Source organism: Aythya fuligula, chromosome 6 (genome assembly GCF_009819795.1).
Source record: "Aythya fuligula isolate bAytFul2 chromosome 6, bAytFul2.pri, whole genome shotgun sequence".
Taxonomy (NCBI): domain Eukaryota; kingdom Metazoa; phylum Chordata; class Aves; order Anseriformes; family Anatidae; genus Aythya; species Aythya fuligula.
The window spans coordinates 23,524,300-23,549,212 of record NC_045564.1 but is presented as its reverse complement, the minus strand read 5'-3'; the positions used below and the strand labels follow the sequence as shown (position 1 = coordinate 23,549,212).

At 50.2% G+C, this 24,913-nt stretch overlaps 1 protein-coding gene across 1 annotated transcript in view; it reads right to left on the bottom strand.

Annotated features, from left to right (window-relative positions):
• ITGB5 (integrin subunit beta 5) overlaps positions 1–24,612 on the bottom strand; it is a 46,286-nt gene extending 21,674 nt beyond the window's left edge. Inside the window, exons 1-9 of the mRNA XM_032190322.1 lie at positions 24,460–24,612; positions 21,252–21,337; positions 16,219–16,423; positions 11,437–11,686; positions 8,495–8,663; positions 4,160–4,321; positions 3,568–3,663; positions 2,780–2,869; positions 5–139 (exon numbers count right to left, since the gene is read on the bottom strand). Of these exons, the coding sequence (XP_032046213.1) occupies positions 5–139; positions 2,780–2,869; positions 3,568–3,663; positions 4,160–4,321; positions 8,495–8,663; positions 11,437–11,686; positions 16,219–16,423; positions 21,252–21,337; positions 24,460–24,571 (1,305 nt within the window). The 5' untranslated portion in view covers positions 24,572–24,612. The remainder of the gene's footprint in view (positions 1–4; positions 140–2,779; positions 2,870–3,567; positions 3,664–4,159; positions 4,322–8,494; positions 8,664–11,436; positions 11,687–16,218; positions 16,424–21,251; positions 21,338–24,459) is intronic.
• Between the last annotated feature and the right edge of the window lie 301 nt (positions 24,613–24,913).

Genomic DNA, 24,913 nt, shown 5'->3' with positions numbered 1-24,913 from the left:
TCACCGTATCTCCTATCTTGAGATCCCCGCACTTCCTGAGCCCAGGGTAGGACAAACCATCCTGGCATGTGGCAGTGAAGCTCAAGGCAATGTCCTCGGGGCTGTCCCAGACAGTCAGTTCTACTTTCGACCGAATACTCTGGAAACACAATGGAAAAGAAAGCTGTCAGGTTACCACAGGTGGACCTTTTTCTTTTGCAGAGTGTTCTGCTTTAGTCTCTTCTCCTGTTGTTTTCAGAGCTAGGACACCTGTGTACTGATATAAAAAATAACTTGAATTGGACTGAAGAATCTGGCAATGGTTTATGCAGTCTAGGAGGGTCATGAAGACCACCATATCAGAAAGATATACATACACAAGAAAAAAAAAAAAAAGAAGGAAATATTCTTGATCACAGGTGGACCATATGCTTCATCTCAGAGCTGAAGGTCAGAAGCTGATGTGCACATCTGCACCTCGTCCGTATCAAAGACTGCTGGAGGAGTACAAAGCCCAGTTCTCCGCTGGTATCCATCCTGTGATGCCTTTCGTACTGCATAAAGGCAGCATAAAATTTCTCTGAGACTGAACCTGCAACTCTGTCCTACTTTTTGATTTGACACGACTTGTCGGAAAAACGTATTTTCCCTTTTAAGAGAAAATACCAGACAAAAAGTACCCTTTCAGATATGTCAGTAACAAACACCAGGTTTTCCACAGGAAAAAAGAATAAATGAAAAAATCTCTGTGAAACATTTCAAAGTAAAAAGCGGTTTTCATCACTGAGGTTTTGGTATCCTCCTATTCCCTTTTGTTCTGCTTCTCATCTCTCCATCCTGCTACACAACCCAGACTTTTAAAGTCAAAACAAAACAAAGGGAAAACTCTGTTTATAAGTATTAATGTGAAATGAGGTTGTTTTGCTTAATTCTTCCAATGGCTGGAACCGCTTTTTTTGTGAGTGGTGTCCAAAAAAGACAGAGGCTTTCAAAATGGAGATTTTTGTATAACCACATTCATTTTCCAAAGCTAGCTCGTGACTCCATCCCTCTGCCCCTTGTCTCTCCCCTCACTGAAGTGGCCAGATAAAGGAGAAGTGCTAATTTAAACCTCTCACCAGTCAGTGTGTTAGCAAAGCCGGGGTCCATGTGCTAGCCAAGAGCTACCACTTTTGAAAAAGGACAGGAAATACATGACTTTTGACCAGTGTGTCATAACACTGAACATAGTGCATGTGCATCTGCTGCTCTGCCCCAAATTATCACAGCACAACACACTGTCACACAGACGTGCTCTCTTCTTCCTGTCCTGAGCCAAACTCACCAGCCTCCTGCAGCCTAAAAGGCGATTAATTACCATGATGGAAAGATGCTGGCTTATCCCTTTGTCAAGCCCAAGTCTGTTAGAAGGACCGTGGAAGCTGCAGAGGTGCACAAGGCGGTAACACATTTCACTGACCACACTGCTCACAGTTTTCCAGAGAAGGCAGGACACCAGGCCTGACCTCACCTGGGTCATTCTTATGTTCTCACACAGGCACCAAGATTTCTTATTAGCCTGAGAGGGTAATGCCATTAGCCTAATTGTAATGCCATTATTATTAGCCACTTTGCACCGTCACGCAGCAGTACCTCCTCACAGCACTGCTGTCACTACCACAGGGATTTTGCTGCTGTGCTGTTTGGTGGTCTCAAGCCTGCTACACCTTCAGGGATGAGCAGAGGACCCTGTGGAGACCTAGAGGAAAGACTTGGCCCTGAGATGGAGCAACTCCTCCATCTGAAATAAAGCTGTCATAGTACAGGGAAAATTCAAAGGATGGAGCTCTTCAGAGTAAAAACAAAGGGATCCTGGACCCACAGCTGCTCCAGGGACAGATGATGTGAAGGCCACCCGCCATGGGAAACCCGTTGTGTTGTAATGAGAAACATGCCTGAGACCTGCTGGGGCTGGCTTTAGGAAAGCCGTTGTAAAAGAAGTGTCCTGTTCACTCCCTTTGGGCCAAATCCAGCCGGGAGTCTGTGCCAAAACCCTGCCAGCACCACGCCAGCCAGGCAGTGGCACAGCCTGCATGGCTCCCCAGGGCATCTCCACCTTGCAGGTGTGCTGAGATTCTGCGGAAGCAGGAAGGGTTTTTGTCAGGGCGGACAGAAAAGCCATCCTGTTCTCTTTTGTTTCATGCCCCCAGGACAGGAGAGCGCTGACAGCAGGTACACTGCAGTGGGGTTGTCACACCTGGCAGGGAGGAAAAAGTGAGGCAGGAAATGAAGAGATGGGGAAGAGGGATCTCAGGAGCAACATAATGGCTCATGAGGCAGGAGGACCAACCCAAGGATGGACTAACCTGAGCTGGAGCTGCATCATGTCCCTGGGAGGCCAGTGGGCATCAAATTGCAAAGAAATAATCAATTTTATCTAGTGGCAGGGTGGTCTGTGAGAACTGCTTCAAACCAGGTTGAACTTATAGTGCTATCCTGCACGAGAGACGTGGGGCCAAACCTCTACTGTGCTCCCACTCCACCTCAAGCAGCTCACGCAGGGAGGACCCACAAAGTGCTCCACAGCCACACCAGCAGGGCCTCGAGCAGCCATCAGCCCAAGAACCGGCGTCATCCCAAGCAGGGCGAGCTGTTCCCCTCCCTCCCCAGTGTGGGTGCAACCACGCCAGCAGTGACCCACTGCGGAGGGGACCCAAGCATGGAGAGAGCCAAGCCTGGGTGGAGCACCCGAGGCAGAGCCAAGCTAGCTCAGCTCTTGGCGCTTCCCACCCCAGCAGCTGTGATGTTAAAAGGCACTTACGTTGTAGGCCTTAACTATCAGCTCGATGATATTCTTGGAGTCCTTGTGCAAAATCTCCACCGTGGTCCCAGGAATCAAGGCGGTGAAGTTCTTGAAAAGACAAGGAGCAGGAAAAAAAACGTGCTGCGACATGCCACAAAAGCCAAGCTTCCCCAGGAGCGGGCGGGGAGGATGAGCTCAGCCCCCAGCCCCGCGGGGCAGCAGCAGAACTGCCACCGCCTCGCTGCTCGCTTGGCTTTGCTGGCTCAGCTCAGAAGCATCCAGAGCTTCCCGAAAGCCTGATCCCCTCCCTGAACCCCTTCATCCTCACGAGTTTGTTCCACACTCCTGAAGAGGGGTGACCCCCGCGGGGCAGCCCCAGGAAAGCCCCCCCTGCCAGTGGAGGTGGCAAGGGAGCTCAAACCAGGGCTGTGGTGCTGGGCTCCGTGATGGAAAAACACAGCTGGGCAGCAGCCCTGCGCTGCATTAGGTAATGGGATTGAGTCACAGCAGAATGGGTTGAACAGGTTTCTGCTCCCTTGTCTGCTGCACGGCTGGCAGCCCTCCTAAAGTCAAGATTAGGCTAGGGTCTATTTTAGGTACACACACGCTCACTGACATATAGGTCTGTTTGTTCTAAGCAGCTTTAGTGCTTTTCTCTGAATGACCGTGCTCAGGGTGCTCGCAGGGAGAGGGGATGGCTGCACCGAGCCGCTGTGCCCTGAAGGGCTGCCCCCATCACGGCCCTGCTGAAGGGGAGATGCTCTCAAGGGGCATCGAAAGCCCTGACCAGCCCAGGCAGCACTTACCTTGTACAGGACATAATGACTTTTTGTAACAGCGAAAATCAGGTGGATGTTGTTTTCAGCCAGTTTCTCCCCAAGAAGCGCCAGGGAAGGATAATCCTAGGGGCAAAAAAAAAAAATAAATCCAAAAAGACTGATGGGTAGCCCAGAAACAAAGGTTCATTTCACTGTTCTCCTCCCAACAGCAAGATTTGTTACAGAAATGTGGTATTTCACTGCAGCACGAAGTCCCTGATGTACCACTACAACTGAAACAGCAGAAACATTCCAGCAATTCTGTCACCCCTTAAATATTTTCTGCTGCACCTATCACTACAAAACATCATGACCTACAGCAACACCTGAAACAGTGAATTGTTTTCTCTTCTCTTTCTATTTTGCCATCAGCCAGTGTATATGTGTAATAACCTGGCTGCAACCTCCGGGAATGCAAGATGAGACCATTATCTAGAACTGCACTAAGCATTAGAAAGAATTAAAAAAAAAAAAAAAAGAAAAAAAAAAAGCAGGGTGGCTGGTGCCCAGAGCACCAAGGGGCCTGCTGACACCCCGAGGTCTCCAGCACCTGCCCCCCACAGCCCCTGTCCCCTCTCACCAGCTGGCTGGAGGCGCTGTACTCGTTGGCCTCGTTCAGGTGGCACTGACCATCGTGTGGCTGCACCAGCCCCCCCAGCTTCCCATCCAGGGCAATGTGGGGCACATCATCCGTCGTGAAGACCAGCAGGTGAGATGCTTCCTTCCGCCAGCCGATCTTCTCCTGGGGGGGAACAAAACCCATCAGACAGACAGCTCCCCGGCAGGCTGTGCACCCATCCATCCATCAGAGCCCCTGTTACCACCAACTAGAAGAGCACCACATGTCTGTGCACCCATCCCTGGCGAGGAAACAAGCTGCTGGGGCCCTTCTGGCACTCCCCAGCATCGCCTTCCAACGCACTTACTTAAAAAGGCATGAAGAGGTACAGCGACTGTCCACCAGACCTTCTCTGCCCCGATCCAAGAATAAGAATTTCAGCTGCTTTTATGGCCAAAGGAGACCTGCCAAATTCCTCCATGCGCATTTAATCTGACCTTGTTTCCCCAGCTTGGTGGTATGGCCATGCTGCTGCGCGCAGCATGAGGCAGCAACGAGAGCTGCTGCATCCTTGGTGAGTGCTTTCCTTACAGCCCGCTCAGAAAAGGATTCCTGAGCTGCAACACTTGAAGCAAGGTCCCTGCCTGTGCAACAGACGTCTCTACCACCTTTGCATGGACAGATCTGCAGGGCTTTTGTGAGGAGAGATGTAAGAGTTAAGGATAATTACCCGCAGATACTCAGGGCACAGAGCCAGCAGCATCCAGAAGCAACCCACACATCAATATACCCAACTCCTCCATATTTCACTGCTCAGCTTACTTAGCAAAATCTGAAAGCTACCTTGTTCTACATTAATTAATATGTCAGCCAACAAACTACTGCAGTCTGTTTGCAGGCACTTCTTATGGACACCACTGGTAGGGTCACGGCAAACATGCTGAAGGATGGTAATCATGATTGCCACCACAATTTTCGCTTGCAGATGTGAGTCAGAGCCCAAAGTCTGCTGATCTTTCCAATAAATACAACTCGTACTCTGGGACAACTATTCCAGACTTTATTTCTTTTTCTTCCCTAATGCAAAAAGTATTTTTTTGTTAATGGCATTTTAAAGAGCCATGCAATTCAAGTATGGCCACAGGAAGAAATCTTTGTCAAAACACATCTGTCCTGCACCAGCACTTTACCGCCCAGGTCATTACACTACGAGGACTGTTGGGGTCTGGGAAGCAGGAGCCATTCAACTGAAGTGACTCCACTGGATAAAGGGCAAGGCTTTTAGTGCCAAAATGTGGTTTCTTACAAACTGAACCCAAAAGTGATTATGACTGACAATGCAAAAAGCAGCTCTTGGTCTACCCGGCCACCAGACAGTTGCCCACCCAGCGGTCCATCCAACTCACTTTTCTTTGGGTATCCAAAGTTGGTTTCTGTTAAGGATTGAGATGATAACTTGAGTTCGACTCGCTGAGAAATGTGTTATGCACAAAGAAAACAAGCTCAACAGTTACAAGGTCACTTAGGGAATGACGCTTCTGCTTATCTGCCTGCTAGCACCACCTTCACATCAAAGGCTGAGCATCCTTTCAGGCAAACTATCCCCTATTCTTGTACTTAAGCCAAACACACAGAAACGCTGAAAAAAAATCAGGGCAGGACACCTCAGCTGGGGCACCTGACCCAGTGCCAAAGCTGCCTGGCAGGCTGGGTACAGCACTTTGAGCCAACACAGTGAACACCAAAGTGCTGCAACAATGGCATGGCTGCTAGAGACCACCAGGGAAAAATCCCTCATTTTTCTTGGGGAAAAATCACCCCAAGAGGGCAACGTGCAACGCCACACACCGAGCAGCCACAGCACTTCACACCGCCTCTGCCAGCAGCTTCCACCACAGATCACACAGCACTCTGCTCTGCCTAAAACAAATAACCAAAGGGGTTTTAATTTATTTTTACTGGACAGCAAGTTTTGAACAGACATCTGCATTGACACCGGCCTCGTTTTTGATCCCCGTGGGATAGAAAGCATTTTAAACCAAGGTGGGACCTGACCCAAGGCAGAGTGAAGGGGAAAGATGTGTCTCCACAGGGCTGGCATGGACGGATCCTGCCCCCAATCCCACAACCAAATGGAGCTGCCCCCTTTCCCCAGACAACCACCTCTTTGCTCCCAACAGCCTGCCACCAGGGTCAAAACCGCCACAGCTGGCTCACCCCATCCCTGCCCTCCAAACCCTATTGAAAAGGCTGCAAAAATTCCTATCAGCATTTCCAAGCCTGAAGTAAGTATCTAAATTTATGCTTTGGCCTCTGAATAAAAAGAGCTCAATTGCCAAGGCACTGACTGCCAGGAGATCCCCCTGGACTCATCCGTATGCGTAAAACTCCACTCTCATTTCTTAGGTGCGGGCCTTCTTGGAAGAAAGAAACTGACACGTGCATGACAAGAAAGCCTTGGAGGTTAAAAGCCAAAGCATCCATTCTCCAAAGCCTCCTTAGCCCTGCGCAGCTCTGAAAGGCACCTCAGTGTCTCCCAGATGTCTTGGCCATCTCCATGCACCAGTGTCTAGCAAACACTCACCAAAAGTATTTCAAAAGGCACAGTTTTATAAAACAGGCTTATCTCCTCGCTGCAGTTTAGTGTGTGTGACCCGAAACTTAAACACACCACCAAGCCATATGATGTTTGCACTTACAGAATGGCAGAAGACCAGAATACTGCAAATGGAAAATATAATTACAGAAAGTTGATTAATATTCCTGGCTAACCATTTTCGCATCAGTATAAAGGCTTATTGTCTCTGGCTCTCTCATTGCCTCCAGAATAACACTTGCCATATCTTCATCTTTCAGAGAGGAGCCAAGCGCTGGGCCTGGTTATTAGCCTGTATTAGCTGTACAAACTCTCCCCACTCCTGGGTTTAAAACCCGGGCCAAAAAAATGACTTGAATGTTACAGAGCTCTTAGGACAGCTCATGCAGAAGAAATGCCTGATATGAACTGCAGCACAAAACCACCTAGTCAGCAGACGAGGTATGGTTTCTCCTACCTCTCTGCGTGAAGGGGAGGAGAATAGGCATTTGGACACCGTGGCTTGGAAACAGCCAGGTTCCTCCATTGGCTCTCCTGGGATGTCCCCCGTGACACCACAAACTGCTGTTGACCACAACATATTTCACTGCCAACGTGTGGCCACAGGTGGAGCTGGGGCATCTCTCGGCTGCTGCAAGGGAAAGGAAGCTCCTACTTGGGCTGCAGGGCTTAGGGGGTGTTTCTACACCATAAGGAAATGCTATCCCATTTCTGCAATAAGAAAAATGTGCTGGAGAGAACCGTGAAGAACCACACGATGGGCAGCACAGCAGTCACTGCCCTGAGACATCTCTGCTGTGTCCATCAGTGCCACCCAGCAGGGACACGAAGAGCTCTGTGCCTGGAGGAGGCTTGGGAGCAGCGCTGTCGTGGTGCCAGCAACAGCATCTGTGCCAGGCTGGGAGCAGAAAGACGGCTGCTCAGAGGCGCCAGATCCAACAGGGCAGGCTCAGTCCTGCTGGGAGCATGAAGCGTGCATGAAACCAGCCCGCAAGAAGGAAACTCTGCTTTACCACTCAACCTGGTTGCGCAAACCTGCATCAACCGCTCCTGCAGGTGATGCTTATCTCCTGGCTCCCAAAATCTAGACCTATGATTAAATGAGACCTACCAACAGGACTGCACAAGGCTGGAGCACACAGAAACCAAACCGTATGTCAAAGGTAAAAAGCTGGCACTGGAGAGCAGGGCAGCCCAACCACACTGCGCAGGGGAGCAGCATTGCATTTTCATCCCCAGCTCACAAAGGGACATGGAGCAACCCACCTACTTGCTCCATGACAGTTCTGAGCAATTCTCTCCCAAACCTCATGGTGAGGAGAGTGACAGCACAGCAAACCCAGACAGCCACTGCAGGGAGAGGGCTTGTCCCTTGTGGGAGGGTGACAGGGGAGGAAATGCATTCCTCCTTGCTGTGGTGGGAGAAAGAGCACAAAGAGGACCCTAAGCTGGAGAGCAACCCCCACTGCACAAGCCCTCAGCACCTGGAGATGCTGCCACCTGAATCTCCATTCGCAAAAGGTTCATTTTACACCTTCAAACTGGAGAAGGTATTAAATGGTTTCTTTGCCTGTTCATGCACAAAAGCACATAAAAACAATAGCTTCTTTTCAATGCATTCTTGTTGGTTTCTGCAAAAAGAAATTAGTGGTTCCTTCCAAGAAACCATACACCAAAGCCTCACCAGGGTTCAAAAACACAGCTGAAGAGCTCCTCCTGTTCTGCTTTGTGTTAAAACCCCAGCAACCAGAGTGACTCACCTTGCACACTGCAGCTTGCAAAATCGCATCGAAGCCGCCCTCCGGAGCATCCCTGTTCCGGGACACCTTCTGCTTCTGAACTTCTTCATTAAAACGGTCGACTTTATCCGTCAGAGACAAGAGGTGGCGGAAGCCAAAGGACGGGACGCAGCTTGGGAATAGCTTGTAGCTGCAAGAGAAGCAGAGGGGAGTGGTTAGTTAGCATGAACCCTAGCAGGAGCCAGGAGCTGCAGGAGGCAGCAGCTCGAAGAGGTTGGTATCCAAACCTTTGTCCAGAGGGTTGAAATGCTTTCATGAGGTTTTGTGTTCTGGATGCTTTGATTTCTGGCCAGTTATCTACAAACAGTAGAGTCTGCCTTTCTGTCCCACCCCACCCAGAAGGTGCTTTGAGCAGCTGAAGTTTCCAGATACCTCATCCAGACCAAAAGTTTCTCTCCACAGAAGGTTTGAGCAGAGACACCAGCACTGGACACTGGACCTGCCTGCCTGGGCCCAAAGGTGCAGGGAGGAGGATGGGGACCCCTGGACCAGAGGCAAAAACCACCCACCGCAGCTTTTTCCAGATGCAAACAGGTCACTGGACAAGGACTGCTTTGACACTAGAAGTATCCGAAAACAAAACAAAACCTCTCAACCCATCTCACAGCCAAATCAGCAAGCCACCTGGCAGCAGTGACAGCCCGCATGCAGCGCTGCGAGGGGGAGGCAGATGGTGACAGGAAGGGAGTACCCGCCAGGAGGGCTGCCTTTGGCAATCACACCTAAGTGGCTTCCCAAGAACAGCCTTGCTTAATGTAACCCATAGACAGAAAAGCAATCAGCTGGGTAAAACCGAAAAGCCATAAGGACAGCCTGATCACAAGGGCAGAAGGTGAGGTGACAGCTCTGGACTGCCTCGGTGAAAGCAGCTCCAGGTGATCCACAGAATCACAGAGTGGTTTGGGTTGGCAGCGACATTAAAGCCCACCCTGTTCCAAGCCCCTTGCCATGAGCATGGACACCTCCCACCACCAGACCAGGGTGCACAAAGCCCCATCCAGCCTGGCCTTGAACACATCCAGGGATGGGGCACCCACAGCTTGTGAACATCACCAACAGCCCCATCCTCTCCTCTGCCAGCACTGCCTCCCCCTCCTGCATGTCTTACCCCATCTCACTCCACAAAAGGCCTGTTGCTTTAAATCACACGTAAGCCAAAGTTCCTGAGAAGATTTTGTAGCCTGAAGCAAAACCCCGTCCCCCCAACACGAGTGGCTGATGGAGATGAGGATGATGGAGATGACTGAGTGCATCCTTGAGGCCAAATTTCAGAGGGAGAAGACCTGTGAAGAGCACAGACATGGTGCTGTGGTGGCACAGAACAAGAGCAGCCACATGCTTTTGTGGGAAGCAAGAGCATGTCCATGGGGTGGGAACAGCTCACACAGAGCCACTCCTCCATGCCCGGCCATGCCTTTCAGCCAGGTGGTTTCCATTACAGCAGCATCCCAAAGTTAGGCACACAGGGGACAGAGAATGGAAAATACTGTGTAACCTGAATGCTCGGAGCAAGAAGTGTTTGAAGAAAAAGGGACAGACGTAAGTATTCCTCCACCGGCTAGGGCTTTCATCTGGGCACTGAAAAACTTTATGTGCTCCACACTTGGAAACTGAATCTATTCCAGCAGAACAAGCTCTGTATTTCCCTCTGACTTACCTAACTTCATCACACTATAAACATGTGCAAGGCCACCAAAGGGAAAGGAGTTCCAGTTTTGTGGCTAGGCTTCATGGCCAAAGCACAAGCTTTTAGCACTGAAGTAGATCCATTTGACTTTCCTCTTTGGGAAGAACTGATGAAAAAAGAATATGGGTAATTTTGTCTGGTCAATGGTCAACGTGTGATGAGATGCCAAATGTTTGGTCAATGCCAAAAGATGGCAAGAAACTTCATAGCTGATGACAGCTCTCTTTAATCTGCCTCTCATATGGCAAACTTAGAGCATGCTTGCTCACAGAGCTTGGCAACTGTCTGTGATGTGACTTTACAATTTAAGTATCCAAGAATGGCTCCAACAAAAGGGCTAACCACACTGCCCTTACCCAACTAACCAGAAGCCCAAAGAGGGATAAGAGGGATGAGGTTAAGGGGCAGGACAGGGAACACAAAGGTAAGAGTCATTTATTGCTGTATCCGCCCTCTTTTGCCAACATCCCAGCCCATCTGAGCCTGGACACCCTCCACTTCAGCCCATTTGATTCTGACACAATCCCTAATACAATGGACTTGATCCCAAATTCCATCTGTTAAAAGGCAAACAAAAAGACACTAGCAAATACACTAATAAGAAAAAAAAAAAAAAAAAAAAAAGAGGAAGGCTCTGATAACATTGCACAGCAAATCGCATCATTTGTGTCTTTCGCAACTGCCAGTTTGCTTTCCTCCCACAGCAATAAAGATGAAGAAAACTGCCTGAAATTTTTACAACACTTTACAAGTACTCATTAATCAGTCCCACAGGCCCTTCCAGATCTCACTTCCCTCAAACACTTCTGTTGGGAAAGACTCACACCGCCTTGGTTTCCTTATCTGTAAAATGGAGAAGAGCTTAATTGATCTACCCAAGGCCAAACTATGACTCAGAGCTAGGATCAGAAAGCAGGAATTTCTGGCTCTTGCTTCTTTTCCTTAAAGCCTGTAAAAATGCTTGCAATGTCTGCATCCTCTTCAGGTACTTAAAAATAGCATTAGGCTCCTGGTACAATAGTTTCATGTGTCTAGATGTAGGTATCCTTCAACAGCCACTGCAAAATTGGAAACTGCCCTATTTTGAATGGCTCTGGAGCATCGTGCATTCCCAAAAACTGGGGCATAAATGGGGTTCACTATCTAAAGCCAGAAATGCAAGAAAAGACCCTGCAACCACCGTCTGTGCAGACTCTGGAGAACGCCTACCACTTACCCAATGCAGGGATTGTTTTGGTATCTTGGTGCCGTGTAGGAGAAAGGAGAAATGTTTTTGTCCACGAAAGAGCCAAACCCCAGGCGGAAATTGCTAGTGAGCTTTCGCATCTCTTCAGCCAGCTTGGTCCCCAGATTGCGAATATTGTCTAGGTCGTCGTTCATGGACAGGGAGAGGTCCATCAGGTAGTAGAGGTCCACAGGATAGTCCTCCACTTGCCGGACCTGAACTCGGAAGGAGGTCTGGTCACCTGCACACATATAAGAGTTGAGAGCGGTGAAAAGCACTGCCAGAGAACCCCTAGCACACACAAAATCCAGACTGTTGCCTTTTGTTTTTTTCCCATGCAGAGCAGACAGATCTCTTGGAAAAGAAGAGGGCAAGGGGAACAAGCCTGTTCAAATCTGATCCTCAGGAGACGAACAGAAAAGCAGGACATGCTTTGAGGTTTTAAGCTATGTATTGTACCAGCTGGCAAGATAAAAACACTTATCCATCAAGTGCATGTCTCCATTTAGCTTTGGAGATATGAGAAAGGGTCTTTCCATCTCAGCTGAGAGAATGTCTACAGATACACACATGAAAATGTTGCTGTCCCAAACTGGTCAGAACCCATGGGCATTTTCCTAGAAAACTGGAAAGAAAAGTAAGCAGAGTGAACCTCAAGTGTGATGCGTCATGGAAGAGGGATTCTTCACGCTCTTGTTTGGGTACATCCTCGAATGAAACCAGACCAGTCACATAAGCCCTGCACAAGAGAGAAAGGAGGTGGAGCAGGAGAAGGAAGTGGGTCAGGAGAAAACAGCTGGTGTGAGATGAATGCAGGATGTTCTCCGAGCTGTGCAGAGAAGTCGAGTCAAAGCAGACACAGAAGAAACACCTTTCAGAAGGAAATTTCTCCAGAAAAAAAGTCTTGCCACCATCACCCCGGAGAAAGTATGGCAAAAGGGAAGCGAACTGGAAAAAGAAGGTTGTTGCAATCACATGGGGAAGTACCAAAACAGAGATGAAGCTTTCTGAAGTGATGAACACAAGGGAAGGAGCTGACAGGACGGAGTCAGGCTGTGGACATGTGAAAAAGAGCTGAGGAAAGCTTTTCCCCTGACCTTCTCCAACTGCTTCCCTTTTGCAAAGCTGCCCTCAGCTGAAATGCTCTCCAGAAGGGTGTCCAGGAGCAGAGGCCATGCTGGCAGAAAGCCACATGTTGAAAACGGGTGAACTGGCATCAAAACAAACTCATGTTCAAGCCAGACAGACCTCAGTGGAGCCAGAAGGGACATGGCAAACATTTGCCTTACACTTTGCCAATAGCTGAGAGAGGGGACAAAATGAGACCCCCAGATGCATGCACTCGAGCCATGGGAAAGCCCACACCTCCAGCTGCCAGCTCAGCATCTTTTCCAGCTCTATGGCTCCTCCGGGACTCAGACCACCTCCAGACCAAAGCTCCCCCTCCTTCCCACCTCTCCCAGCCCTTCCTGGCCACGGCTGAACTTTGGGCACCAGCAGGTTCTGCAAAAATCTCTTTGCTCCCTCCCTCTTCCCCAGAAATCAAATGCACATTTTTTATTATCGTGAAAACATTTCCCTAAAAGTTTTATTGTTCTCCTCATTGTTTGCAGCAGCACAGCTGCTCCCACTTACTCCCAGCCCATGAGCAGGCAGCAGCAGCATCCCCAAACCACCGCGCTGGAGAAACGAGGCAGGAGGGGCTCTGCAGCCCCGTGCAGAGCTGGAATATCCCAGTCCTGCAAGCCCCATGCCACCCCCAACTCCAGGATCTTCTTCGCAGCCCCTCTTACTCCCACCCAGCTATCTCAGCTCTTCTCTCTTTCTCTTCTCTTTATCTCTCTCCTTCAATTCAGTGCTGCAAGACAGTCTTTCACTCCAGGAATATCCACTCCTATGCCTATTTCTTTTTCATTCCTACATATTTTTCACCACTGTAATACTCAGCCCTTTGAGAAAAAGAGGACGTGTCCTTTGCACATGCTGCCTCAGACACTACGGTTTCCAAACTGCCCTTCTTCCAGAGCAGGCCCTAAGATGGGAATTGCTGTGCTGGAAAGAGCACTTGGGATGCTCTAATGAACCTTCTCTTAACAGTTATGAATTTATTAGTCCATGAAAAGGCACCAAAAATAACAGGATTCCAGGCCTGGTTCTCTTTTCATTCCTAACTGTACAAATTGATTATCTCACAGAAAATATTGCTAATGTATGCAGATGTCAGTACAAAAGCATTTATTATTCTCTGTGCACGGTATTACTCTCATAGTTTAGGGATAATCCAGCCCTCTCGCTCCCCGCATACCATCACCACCATCCTCTCCTTAGAGCTTTTACTGAGAAGTTTTTAAGTCAAAAATGAATACAGAAATGCTTCTTGGATACAGTCACACAGAGGCAGTAAAAACAAATGGAAAAGCTGCTTTCAGCTAATTTAAGAATGCAAACTCAACAATCATGATTACCCACGAAAACCTCTTGCTTCTGCTTGCTGAGGCTCCAGGCTTAATGGACAGCACAACATGAACCTATTCATTGTTTTAAATTCCTTTTACACTATTCATGTTTTTCAAAACCAGGACGCTCTGCCTTATAGCTGGACCCAAGGTTAAAAAGCAATGCTATAAAAACTAAATGCTTGATCTGAAAGCTGCCCCAGAAAGACATCAGTTTAAGGCCTTTGGGAATTATCTCTGAGCACAGAGATTTGGGGATACGTCCTCAGCCACAGGATGCTTAGATCAAACTGCCTGGGTGGGACCAGCAAACAATTGACAATTTGCCCTCTTCTGCTTCTGCTTAGCAGTCTGAGAATAGAAGAGCACAATCACCACGACTGCTGTGGGAGCTCAGCCTTGAAATTCTACACTCTGCAAGCAAAAAAAAAGATTCCTGATGGAACACAAAATTGGCATTGTGCACAAAATTAAATCAACATTGTCTCCTTTTTGTCTTGGGTCCACAGACTGCAACCCTCAGGACCTGTTCTCTAGCTCAAGAGTTAATGGATAATTTAAATTGGGGATGCTAATCCAAGGGTGTGGGAAGTCATCGGCCCTGAGTAAGATGGCATGCACCTCAACATCAAAAAGACAGCAAAAATGGGAGATATTATGAAAAACGTGCAGAAATGTTTGTCCTCCCATAATGCCTCTGACGCTCTACAACAGGAGCACATGAAGCAGAGCTCATGGGCTCAGCCCCACTCAGAGCACTGCACAAGCCCTCAGAGCAATTCCTGCTGTTCTGGGCACTTTCAAAAGCACTTCCAAACTGCTCTGGCAGAGCTGCTCACCCCAGAGCAAGTCGTGGAGCCGCAGGAGCAGCTGCCTGGCCACTGAGCCCGGGGCGGGACAGCCGAAAGCTGCTGGCACATCTCCTAACACTCCCTTGCTCCTGCAGCTGTTGGGTACCCTGGGGATGCTGTACAGCCTCAGCTTCTGCTGACCTGCCAAGCAAACCACAGCCTACTGCAACCCTCAGCATCCAGGTGAAGCAAGAGCAGTGCTGCAGCTCATCCCGTATAGGAACTTGTCAGCACATTAGGGTTTCCACCTCAAACCAGACCTGCAGGGGCTTCTCTTGCCATCCCACCAGAACCAAAATCTGCCTGGCACACCACTGTGCTGCTCTCAAGTACCTGGAAATCTGCTGAAACGAGGTCTGGCAGGCACAGCAGCTCCATCATCCAGCAAAGTAGCCCCAGGAAAGCCTCAGGGAGCTGGACCCCACGTCCCACCTCTCCCAAGCCACCGGAGCCGTGGGCGCCCGCGCCTCCGGCCGTGCCGAACAGCCAGGGGCTGGGAAAGGAATGTGCTGTGGAGGCGAGATGGAGGAGCTGAGCCAGCCCTTTCCCCCAGCGATTGCCTCGAGGAACAGGAGGAATAATAACTCACTTCCGACAGGAGCAGACCTGTTTCAGAAACAAACTGAACTGCAGAAGTGCCACTGCAGCAGAGCCACCGGTGGGTCCCTCGGTCAGGCACGCCATGGTGACTGACCTCAGGCACCTGCTTCAAAGCAACAATTCCTTAGGTTTAGGGGTCTGACCGATGACAGCAGTCCCGCTACTCAGGAAGATTTAATTAAGAGACATCGTTACTATTCGTCCTACGGAACTAAAACAACAAGGCCTGCAGGAACTGGTTGGCTCTGGAAGAGCGCTGGTAGCGTGAACACCGGCTCGAGCTGCTGTTTTTCTTGGGCAAAACGTCATATTTCATCTTTCTGTTTGCTCATGAGAGCTGTCACAGAAGTGTAAGCCCTCAAAACCCACACCGATCGCTTATAATGAATCGAGCTTTTATATTTGCTCCTTCACTTTGCAATAAAGAGCTTTTTTTCCCCCTTCAGAAACAGCGGCTGCCAGATTTTTGCAAGAACTCTGAACCCACACTACAGTCTGCCCCCACCATGCAAGAGCTTTAGATAACAAGCACGCTCGCGTGGCTTGCTCTAGCCCTTCACTTTTAATTTTTAATTAAAATGAAAAGATTTATGAAAATCAATGGCTATGGGGAATGAAACAGGGACATGGATACAGTCCAAGCTCTGAGTCACAAGTTCAAATCTTCATCTCAGGCCTTGATCCCACGGCTCTTTTGCATACCAAAAGATTTTTTTTTTTCCTTTTTCTTTTTCATAAATTTATATGAGGAGCTGTCTCAGTTTAGAGTCAGATGAAAGTTTAGAGAGTTTAGAGTCCCGGCACCTTTCCTTGCCCTGCCACGTGCCTGCAGCCCCCCCATGGGTCTTGCAGCTGCTGAGACTCACCGGGACGCAGGCTCAGGGCGACCTTCTGCGGCGTGATCTGTGTGACGTCCAGGTGGGTCTGGCCGGAGCCCTTGCTGCTCAGAGGGACGTCCTTCACCACGCTGCTGCTGCTGCGAGGGTTTTCGATGGCGCCCGTGCAGCCGTTCGCGATGAGGTTCTGCAGGAGGTCGCACCGCGATGGGACAGACCTGGTGCTGCCAAACTCCTGCGAGGTGAAAGGTGGGCAAAAGGGAAAGAGGAGGGAGAAATATCAGCCCTGCAACTGTGTGGATGTGCTGGGGTCTGTAGCAAATGACAAGGAGCCCTCAGTGGCATTTGAGCTGGCTGTGCCTCAAAAGCAGCTTGCATTGAGCCCCGAGCCTTTCAAAGGGATCTACCAAGAAAGAAACACAGCAAGGTTTTATGCGCTGTGCTCCCAAGCCCTCAGCATTTCAGCGCCTGGCCTGTAGGTCTGCAAATGGAATTTGCTCTCAGACCACAGCAGCATAAAGACACACACTGTTCTGCATCCCCAGCAGCATCACCTCAGGGGAGCTTTGCAAAAGGAAGAGAGGACAGGGAGGTGTCACCGAGGGAAGGAGGCCAAGTCCAGGTGTGAAGCTGGAGACCCTGCTCCCCTGTGAGCCCCCACATCCCATCACATCCCCCTTTCCTCAAAACCCTGCACAGCCAGCACTGCCCCAGCTCTATCCTGCAGGAGAAATGCCACCACCATGAGCGTCCTCCGGGCTGGCGCAGACCGGGAACAGACAGCAGTGGTTTGGGGCACAACATCCCTAAGGCCGATATGGGGCTCAGCACTCCCCATTGAGCATCTCCCCCCATACCCAGACATCTCATACCCCCCATGCCAGCCCCAGTGGCAGCACACTGCTGGGAAACAACCCGGCCACACAACATGGCCTTTTGCAGCCAGCATGTCCCGTTTGTCAGCATGCCAGTTTGGTTTCCTAAAAGGACCAAAAGGAGTGAGTTGCCCAAAGCTTACTGCATTCTCAACAGCTGATTTCTACTTGTTTCTGTGCTCTAACAAGAGACGCAGCCATCTCCTGCTCTGGGGCTGAGCTATTGAAAATACAGGAAATAATGCAGAAAAGATGCTCACAGCCACACCAGCCCCTCCTTCAGCCACACACCCAAAAACCACAGCAGGGCTGAATAAACCCCACTTGCTGCTGTTGCTGAGGTACAGCAGAGGACAGGGGAGATGTCAAGATCGTCTGACTGATGTCACACACAGCTCTGGAGGATCCCCGAGGACAGCCTGGGACGCAGACAGAGCATCTCTGCTGCGTTTCCTCACTACGAGGTCCAAACGCTATTGGAAAAATGAGAGGTTTGCATTCCTGCGTTGAGCAGCGGTGTCCAGCCAAGGCGACGGCACGCTGGATGGATGTGAACATGAATTTCTTGGATCGCCTCGTGTAAACAGCTGGACTTCCAGAGAGGAGGACTGGGACTATGTAAATCATCTCCAGCATGACGAAACAGAAACCAGGGTCCCTCCCAACCGAGAACAACGCCTGGCGTTTCAGAGCAGCAGGTTTAGGGCAGCCTCGAGGAACAGTTTGTCTCGGACACGATTTGACCTTAAGTCAGTGACAAGCCAGGCTTTATCAAGCACTTCCAATCATCCCTGTGGGGATGCAGAATACCATCTAATGGTAACTGCGAAAGCTCTCACTTCAGCAGCACCTCTGCACCTCCTCAGTTCCCAGTCCCCACCACTCCTGACTTAGCAGGTTTCTGTTTAAATTTCTTCTAAAATGGGCCCAGGGGAATTGCTACAGGATGGCAACTGCGGAGCTGCAGCTCTGAGCAAATCCAAGCCCTCACCTGTTCGGTGAAATGCTGCTTTACTCAGGGTAGGGGAAAAGAAAGCCCACCCAGAGGTGGGGACACAATGGGGGAGGCAAGGGGGGTCCTGTGTTGGGGTGAGGAAGGCAGCAAGCAGGACCATGGTGTTGCATTACAAAACCAGGCAAAGCCTAAGCTGCCCCTTGCAGCTTTGGCCACCCTGTCCCATCAAACCAAACCACAACGTTGTCTCCAACAAGGAAAATCCCAGAGACTAAATGAAAGGGGAAAAGGACGGGAAGCTCTGCGGGGTATTTCACAGGTCCAAATACTCCACAAGCAACCAAAGCAAAAAAAGTCCTCGTTACCTCGTGCTGCACAACAGCATCCCCTCGGGGATTGTGCCCCGTGGCTCTCAGGATCAACTGTCACTGCTCACGGGCACGGTGCACCAACCAACAGGCAAAAGGCAATGCACGCGAGCAGACGGGGGAGTTCAGGGAGACGAGGCCAATAATGTGACAATTACACGCTCTTCAGTTTGAGAGTTTTAAGACAAATTGCTTGGCTCACGCGCAAACAGCGTTGACCGTATCCAACTCCTAACTTTACATGTTCTAGGCTATTGCCTACAATTTTTGTTTTAATCAGTTCAATTCTGCATTAAGTCAGCCTGAATGATGCCTTCTTTCTTCATTAAAATAACCTTACATGTTCCCTGTAGGAAATCCCTTGATTTTCCTTCCTCATCCTCCAGCCACAAATGTGTTCAGAGAGCATGGGATACGTGCAACCCGCTGGAAAACAGGGTGCCACAGGGGAAATTTCAGTTGAATTCATCATAAAGCAAATTTCATTTTAATTTAAAATAATTAATGTGCATCTCTGTTTTGCATGCACACATATACTGTCATGCCTTCTCTTTAGAGCGTAATTTAAACGCATCGCCCCGTTTAAGCCCTGCCTTTCAAGGTATTAGTCCGAGAGCCAACAGTCAGCTTTTGTTTCCAAATTTCCAGCAGCCCAAAGCCTTGTGGTTAGCTCACCAGCCCCTGGGAACTCCGGGCTGCACGGACACCAGCAGCTGCTCTCATCAGCTCATCCATCATCATCCTCCCGGATGGCAGCAGGGATGAGCAGAGGCCGATAGAAGCGGCAATGTGCCCCACACTTGTGGGGCAGGAGGTGGTGAGTTGGGAGTGGGAAACAGCACAGCCCTCCTCTCCCACAGCCAGGGCATCCTCTGAAGCATCAGCACAGGGATGACTTTGGGATGTCCTGTGGGCTTCACCGTGCTGGTGCCACTGAGAAAGGTGTGCATGCACGTGTGGGTGTGCAGATACCAAAAAAAAAACATAATTCTTGCCTGTAAAGATGACAACAGTTGGCCCAATTTAGTCCCAAATGCGCTAAGCAAATGCAAGGCGAGCAGTAAATACATGCTAATGGGCTGATTGTGTTTCTACCACAACATAATTAGCGCCTGTGGAAACCGCTCTGGTATCTGAGCCTTGATATTTGAACGTCAGCAGAGCTACAGAATTTGAGCAGCATATAACGCTCCCGGGCACACGCTGCTGTGAATGGCAGCTAATGGAAGCAGGAAAGCAAAACAGACCGAAAGCCAGCAATTTTATAGGCATGACTGACGAGGCTGCAGCAGAGGGAAGGGGAAATAAGGTGGTGACATGACATGCAAAGAGAGCCAATCGTGAAGAGTTTATAACGTTATAAACTTCTGAAGTTGAAAACCCCTAGATATCTTTCACAATCCCATTACCTCATCTGATGATTTCATAGTTAGAAACAATTCAGTTTCAAACATGAAATTTAAAAAAATATACAGAGAGTTAGGATAAGAGCTTCCTAAGTCTTAGCATGTAGCGTATAGCAGGGACAGCAGCTTTTTAACACATCACTCTTGGCAAGAAATACATCGAAGTGTATTTTTAAATAGCTGCGCCAGGCTAAAGGTCAGGACGTATTCCAGGACTTCCTTATAAACACACCTTTTCCTTCACTTGGCCCCTCTGCTCCATTCAGGATTATTTTTTTTTTAGTAACTCTTCTGTTTGCAAGATAAGAGTCAAGCAGCCAGTGCCAAGGGCTGACATACAATTAGTGGTCACAGCGACCACCAGACAAACATTTCCTCTGGCAGCGTTTGCCAAAATTGTCTTTTGATGCCAAGAATTAAAAAAAAAAAAAAAAAAAAAAGGCAAGCTATTGGGTACCCGTAGCTGACCTGCATCCAATATCACGCCGCAGATGAGCTGGCTGGAAGAGGAGCTCTTACAGCTGTTTACAAGATGTCTCAAAAGCAGGATCTATTGCTTTACCCTTTCCCTTCTACACATCAGTCAACCTGCTGGGGGGAAAAAATAAAACAGGAGAACTACTCCGCTGTCAGGTAACATGGTGTTAGCTGCGTTAAGAGGTTTTCCTTGGAGAGCTGCAGCCGTGCAGTGGTCAGGCAGCTGGACGCGAGGATCTTTGCAGGTCCCTTCCAACTGAACCATTCTCTTCCATTTTACTCTATTATTTTCTGTTCTATTCTATTCCTTACTTCTCTTGTCAACACCGAGGGCAGATACAGGCGCTAAGCAGGCAAACACCATCTACACATCATGTATCATCAGGTCTTTCAAACACCTTAAACTCTAAAAATTGTAAGTCTGCTTGATAAGACGCACATTCGATAAGAGGTATATATGAAAACCCATAAGCTATACTTAGGGAGCAGGGAAAGGTATTTGCAACTTCTTGCAAACCAAGGAGGACCAGGGTAAATAACCGGAGAGAAGCTTCAGCACCAACATAGGATGCATTTTGGCCACGAAGCATGCAGTTAAGCTGTGCAGCTCATCACCTTGATGACAGTGAACATGCCAAAGGTGCTGGTTGCCTCCCAAAAGGACAGTCGAGGGGGAATGATCTTTGTTGCAGCACGGGACATGTACCAGGATTCCTGGGGCTCCCAGGGAGAAAACAGGAAGGGAACTGAAGGAACAGGAGACCTGAAGCACCAGCGCTGCTCCCTGAGCAGGGTGGAGGACATTTCCTACGAGTTGCATGCGCCCGAGCCACACTCTGCCTGGGAGTCCCCGCTGCCCTCACCAGCCCCCTCTGGCACCAGGATAGGCAAAGGGGGGGCTGCAGCCTCCTCTCTGCGTTACAAAAAGCACCTGAGAACCAACTGCAGCATTTAAAGCAAAAACCAGAGTCTGCCCACGTACCTCTTTGGAGCACCAGGCGCACTTTGGGTGGATGAGGAGACACTCTTCGCAGGATGAGGCGCTCCCACTCGTGCACATGTTGAGACCTTCAGCAAGAGAGAAGGACAGAAAGTGGGCTGGGCTGAGCGGTTACAGCCTGAAAATAGGGATCAGGGGGATCCTGATGTGGTTTTAACGCTAAACACGCTGCAAGTTCAGTGTCATGAGCAGGGAATCTCCCAGGAGCTGAAAAGGCTGGAGGAGGAACAAACCTCTCCATCTCTCCTGCAAGGAAGTCCTGACTTCTCCTTTCACAAAAAAAATCAGAAGGGCAGAAATGGGCACGGGGGGCTTAGAACACCTACAATATGATTCTAGGAACCGCTCTTTTCCAGTGGTTTCCGGTTAATGAAAGAAGGAACCTGTCCATCTTTCTAATGAAACCCTCCCATCGCTGCTGACAATGCAATAGCTGTTCCACTGCCCTGAAGGAGGCTGTCCCCCAATCCCCCAGATGCTGACTTTAAAAGCCACACGAGGCACATCTTCTGGATGTTTCCAACTGAATATACAGGATCTCCCTCCCCAAAACTTTCACCATAAAGCAGTCTTACAAGATATTGCCCCTCCACACAGATTACGTCCATAGCTGACTCCCACTGCAGTAAATTGCTTTAATTTATGACAGGAGTCACTTCCACAGGACATCCAGGTTATGCTGGCCAGCCTCTTCACCTTGGGGTGCATCCAAGGCTGGCCCAATGCCGTCCCAGAGACGCTGCCTGCTCCGGGGCTGCCTGCTTCCAGGCAAAACCCAGGCTTTGAGTTTCGAGAGGATTTTAAAATAAAGTGGAATCGCACAGATTAAACCAAATGTCACTGGTATGGGCTCTGAATGCGGCGGCTTGTTTAACCAAGCCTGTGGCTATGAATGTGCCCTTCAGTGGCACTGATGCCCCAGCTCTCCCCAGGGTGCAGCTATTAACGTCCACGGTCAATAAGTAATTAAACAAATTTTCAGCCGAGGACTCGGCACAGAGGTTGCAGCCTCCAAGCGGAATGCTTTGGGCGTGAACTCCAAGCCTGCTTTACTTTTCCCTCCCAGATGTCAATAAGGGCTTTGTCCAGCCTCTGTTTTTGGAGGGCTTGTAGCCGCGGCTTGCCCTGCCCGGCGCTGCTGCTGGATGTCACCTGCAGACCTTGGGGACACGCTGACAGCTGCAGAAAAACATCACCGAGCTTGGGCCTGTGGCAAGGACCTTCAGCAGCAGGAGCCCTGGACAGGAGCTTGCTGTGTATTCCTTAAGAATAATTTACTGCAAACCTAAAGCTGCCTGAGGAGTGGTGCACCAAGCCGGACAGCTGCACAAAATCACACCATGCCCGAGGCTAAGCACAGAGGGAGGACAAGTGGTCCTGTCACTGCTCCTAAGCCACCCCAGCAGTGTGACCATGCCCCAGCCCTGTGCTGACGCTTTCCGTGCCCTCCAAGGTGGTTAACCCTCACCCCGGGCTGCATCTATGGCTTTCATTCAGGCAGGCTGCTGGCTTCCCCCACGCCGAACAAGAGGCTCATTAATGCCCTCTCACTGAGCGTTAGCACATGCCCGTTCCTTGTTCACATCCACAAGTCAGCCTTCAGCTCCTGGGCACTGCAAGAGCTCAAAATATAGAAAAATAATAGAAAGTACAATGTGACTGGCTTTATAAAGCACATAGCTGCAGTCATGCCCACACTATCCAGCCCTGGCTAGCCATCAGGCTTCTCTCACCCATCTGTCTGGAAACAGGACGGTATTTGCCTCCGTTCCCAACTAGTGGATTTCTGGAAGTTTATTTAGTGGTGGTAATATCTGAATGGAAACCAAGATCTCCTCCCTTCCAGCGGGTGCCATGGGCAAAGCCTGGCGGCGGCCACACTCCTGGGGGCCATTGCTCCCAGGGGCAGCTTTTGGAGATGCAAAGTATGCTTTTCTTTCCACTTCAGAGCAAAACCAAAACACTTCCAACATTGTTGTGAAAATGGAGCTTTGAAAAGCTGAATTTGGAGTGAAAGCTGAGCTTTTTGAGTTAAAACACACAGGATTTTCCCAATGACAGTCTTAGCTGCACTCAGTTCTGTGCAGTTTTTTTGTGCTGGATCAAAATGAATTGGGCAAAGGAGGGATTTGAAGATGCCTGTGCTAGTCCAGATCCAGGGGTGAGATGCCAGGTAAGGTTGAAAGAAACTGAGTCCTTCCCATCCATCTAACAGGACCACTCCTCTCAACTAAACTTCCCACAATGGGAAAAATTCCATCCAGGATTTACTGGGATTACTCTGGAGGTTGATAATCCACCCCGTTGGACTGCCGAGCTCCCCACCCCACGTACACACTCATGCTGATGCTGCCGGCTCCCAAACCCAATTTCATTTTGCAGAGCAGCGTCCAGCAGGCACGAAGGCATCTCCAATCTACATCCTGCCCTCAGGCTGAGCCCCTGGAGAGCTCGAACACTCAGAGGACAACTGCACCCAGCAGACAGCCAGGAATTGACTATGTAAAACTAACGATGCAAGGCAAGACAGGAGCCTCTCATGAGAGGTGTGCAACAGATTTATTCCCGAAGATGCTCCGGGCAATCAGAGCTCATTTTAAACCTGTTCTGCAAGAAATCCTAGTTTGGGCAGCTCCCCAAAGTGAGAGGTGAATGTAGTGGGTTGGTGAGGGAGGAAAAAAAAAAAAAAAAAAAAAGTTATATATTTTATGCTTTATCCAGCTCAGTGTGAAAAGATCATTTTATTTACCCTTGCAGTAAGGGCTCTTCCCCGAAACAGTTTGCTGCACTTTCACCAGCAGCTCCAAGCATCGCAAGCACAAAATAAATTAAAAATAGTAATAATAATAATTTAAAAAGCTAAGAAAATCTCCTCGGCGCTTTATTCGCAACCGTGTGCCGCAGCGCGGTGTCCCGGGCCACCCCGTTAAAGCGCCCAGCACCGAGAGCATCGGCCCCGCAGGGACCCCCGGAGCGGGGTGGTGATGGGGGGGAGGCAGGAGCCGGGATGGGGATGGAAACAGGGCTGCAGCCAGCCGGAAGGGGGGGAAGCAAAGGAAAGGGAAAATAAGTAAAAAAAAAAATGGAAAACCTCGACAAAAAACGCGCCGAGGAGGCTGGGGGCAACCCGCCTTCCCCGGGGGCTTTTCTAGGGCCGGGAAAGGAGTGGGGGGAGCGCGGCGAGCCTTACCTCTGCCGGGCTGCAGCAGGGCGGCCAGGACGAGGAGGAGGAGGAGGAGGAAGGAGCGCGGGGGGGGCCGGCGGGCGGCGGCGGGGGCCGGCAGCCCCCCTCGGCGGGGCATGGTGCGGCCGGCCGGGGCAGCCCGGGCCCTCCTCCCGCCGCCTTTTGTGCGAGGAGGAGGAGGAGGAGGAGGAGGAGGAAGAGGAGGAGGAGGAGGAGGAGGCGGTGCCGGGGGGGCGCCGCGCTCCGCTCGGCGGCCGCAGCCCGGGGGCTCCCCGCGGCGGCGGGTGGCGGAACCCCGCGGCTCCGGTGCGAGCCCCCGGGGGCTCGAGGAGCTCCTCGTGGGGCTGCACGCCCACGGGCACACGCGCGGACACGGGTGGGAGCCGCAGGCTCGCCCCGCACCGACTTCCCCGCGACTCCCAGGTTTTGGTCCCAGGCGGCCGGGAGGGGACCTGTCCTA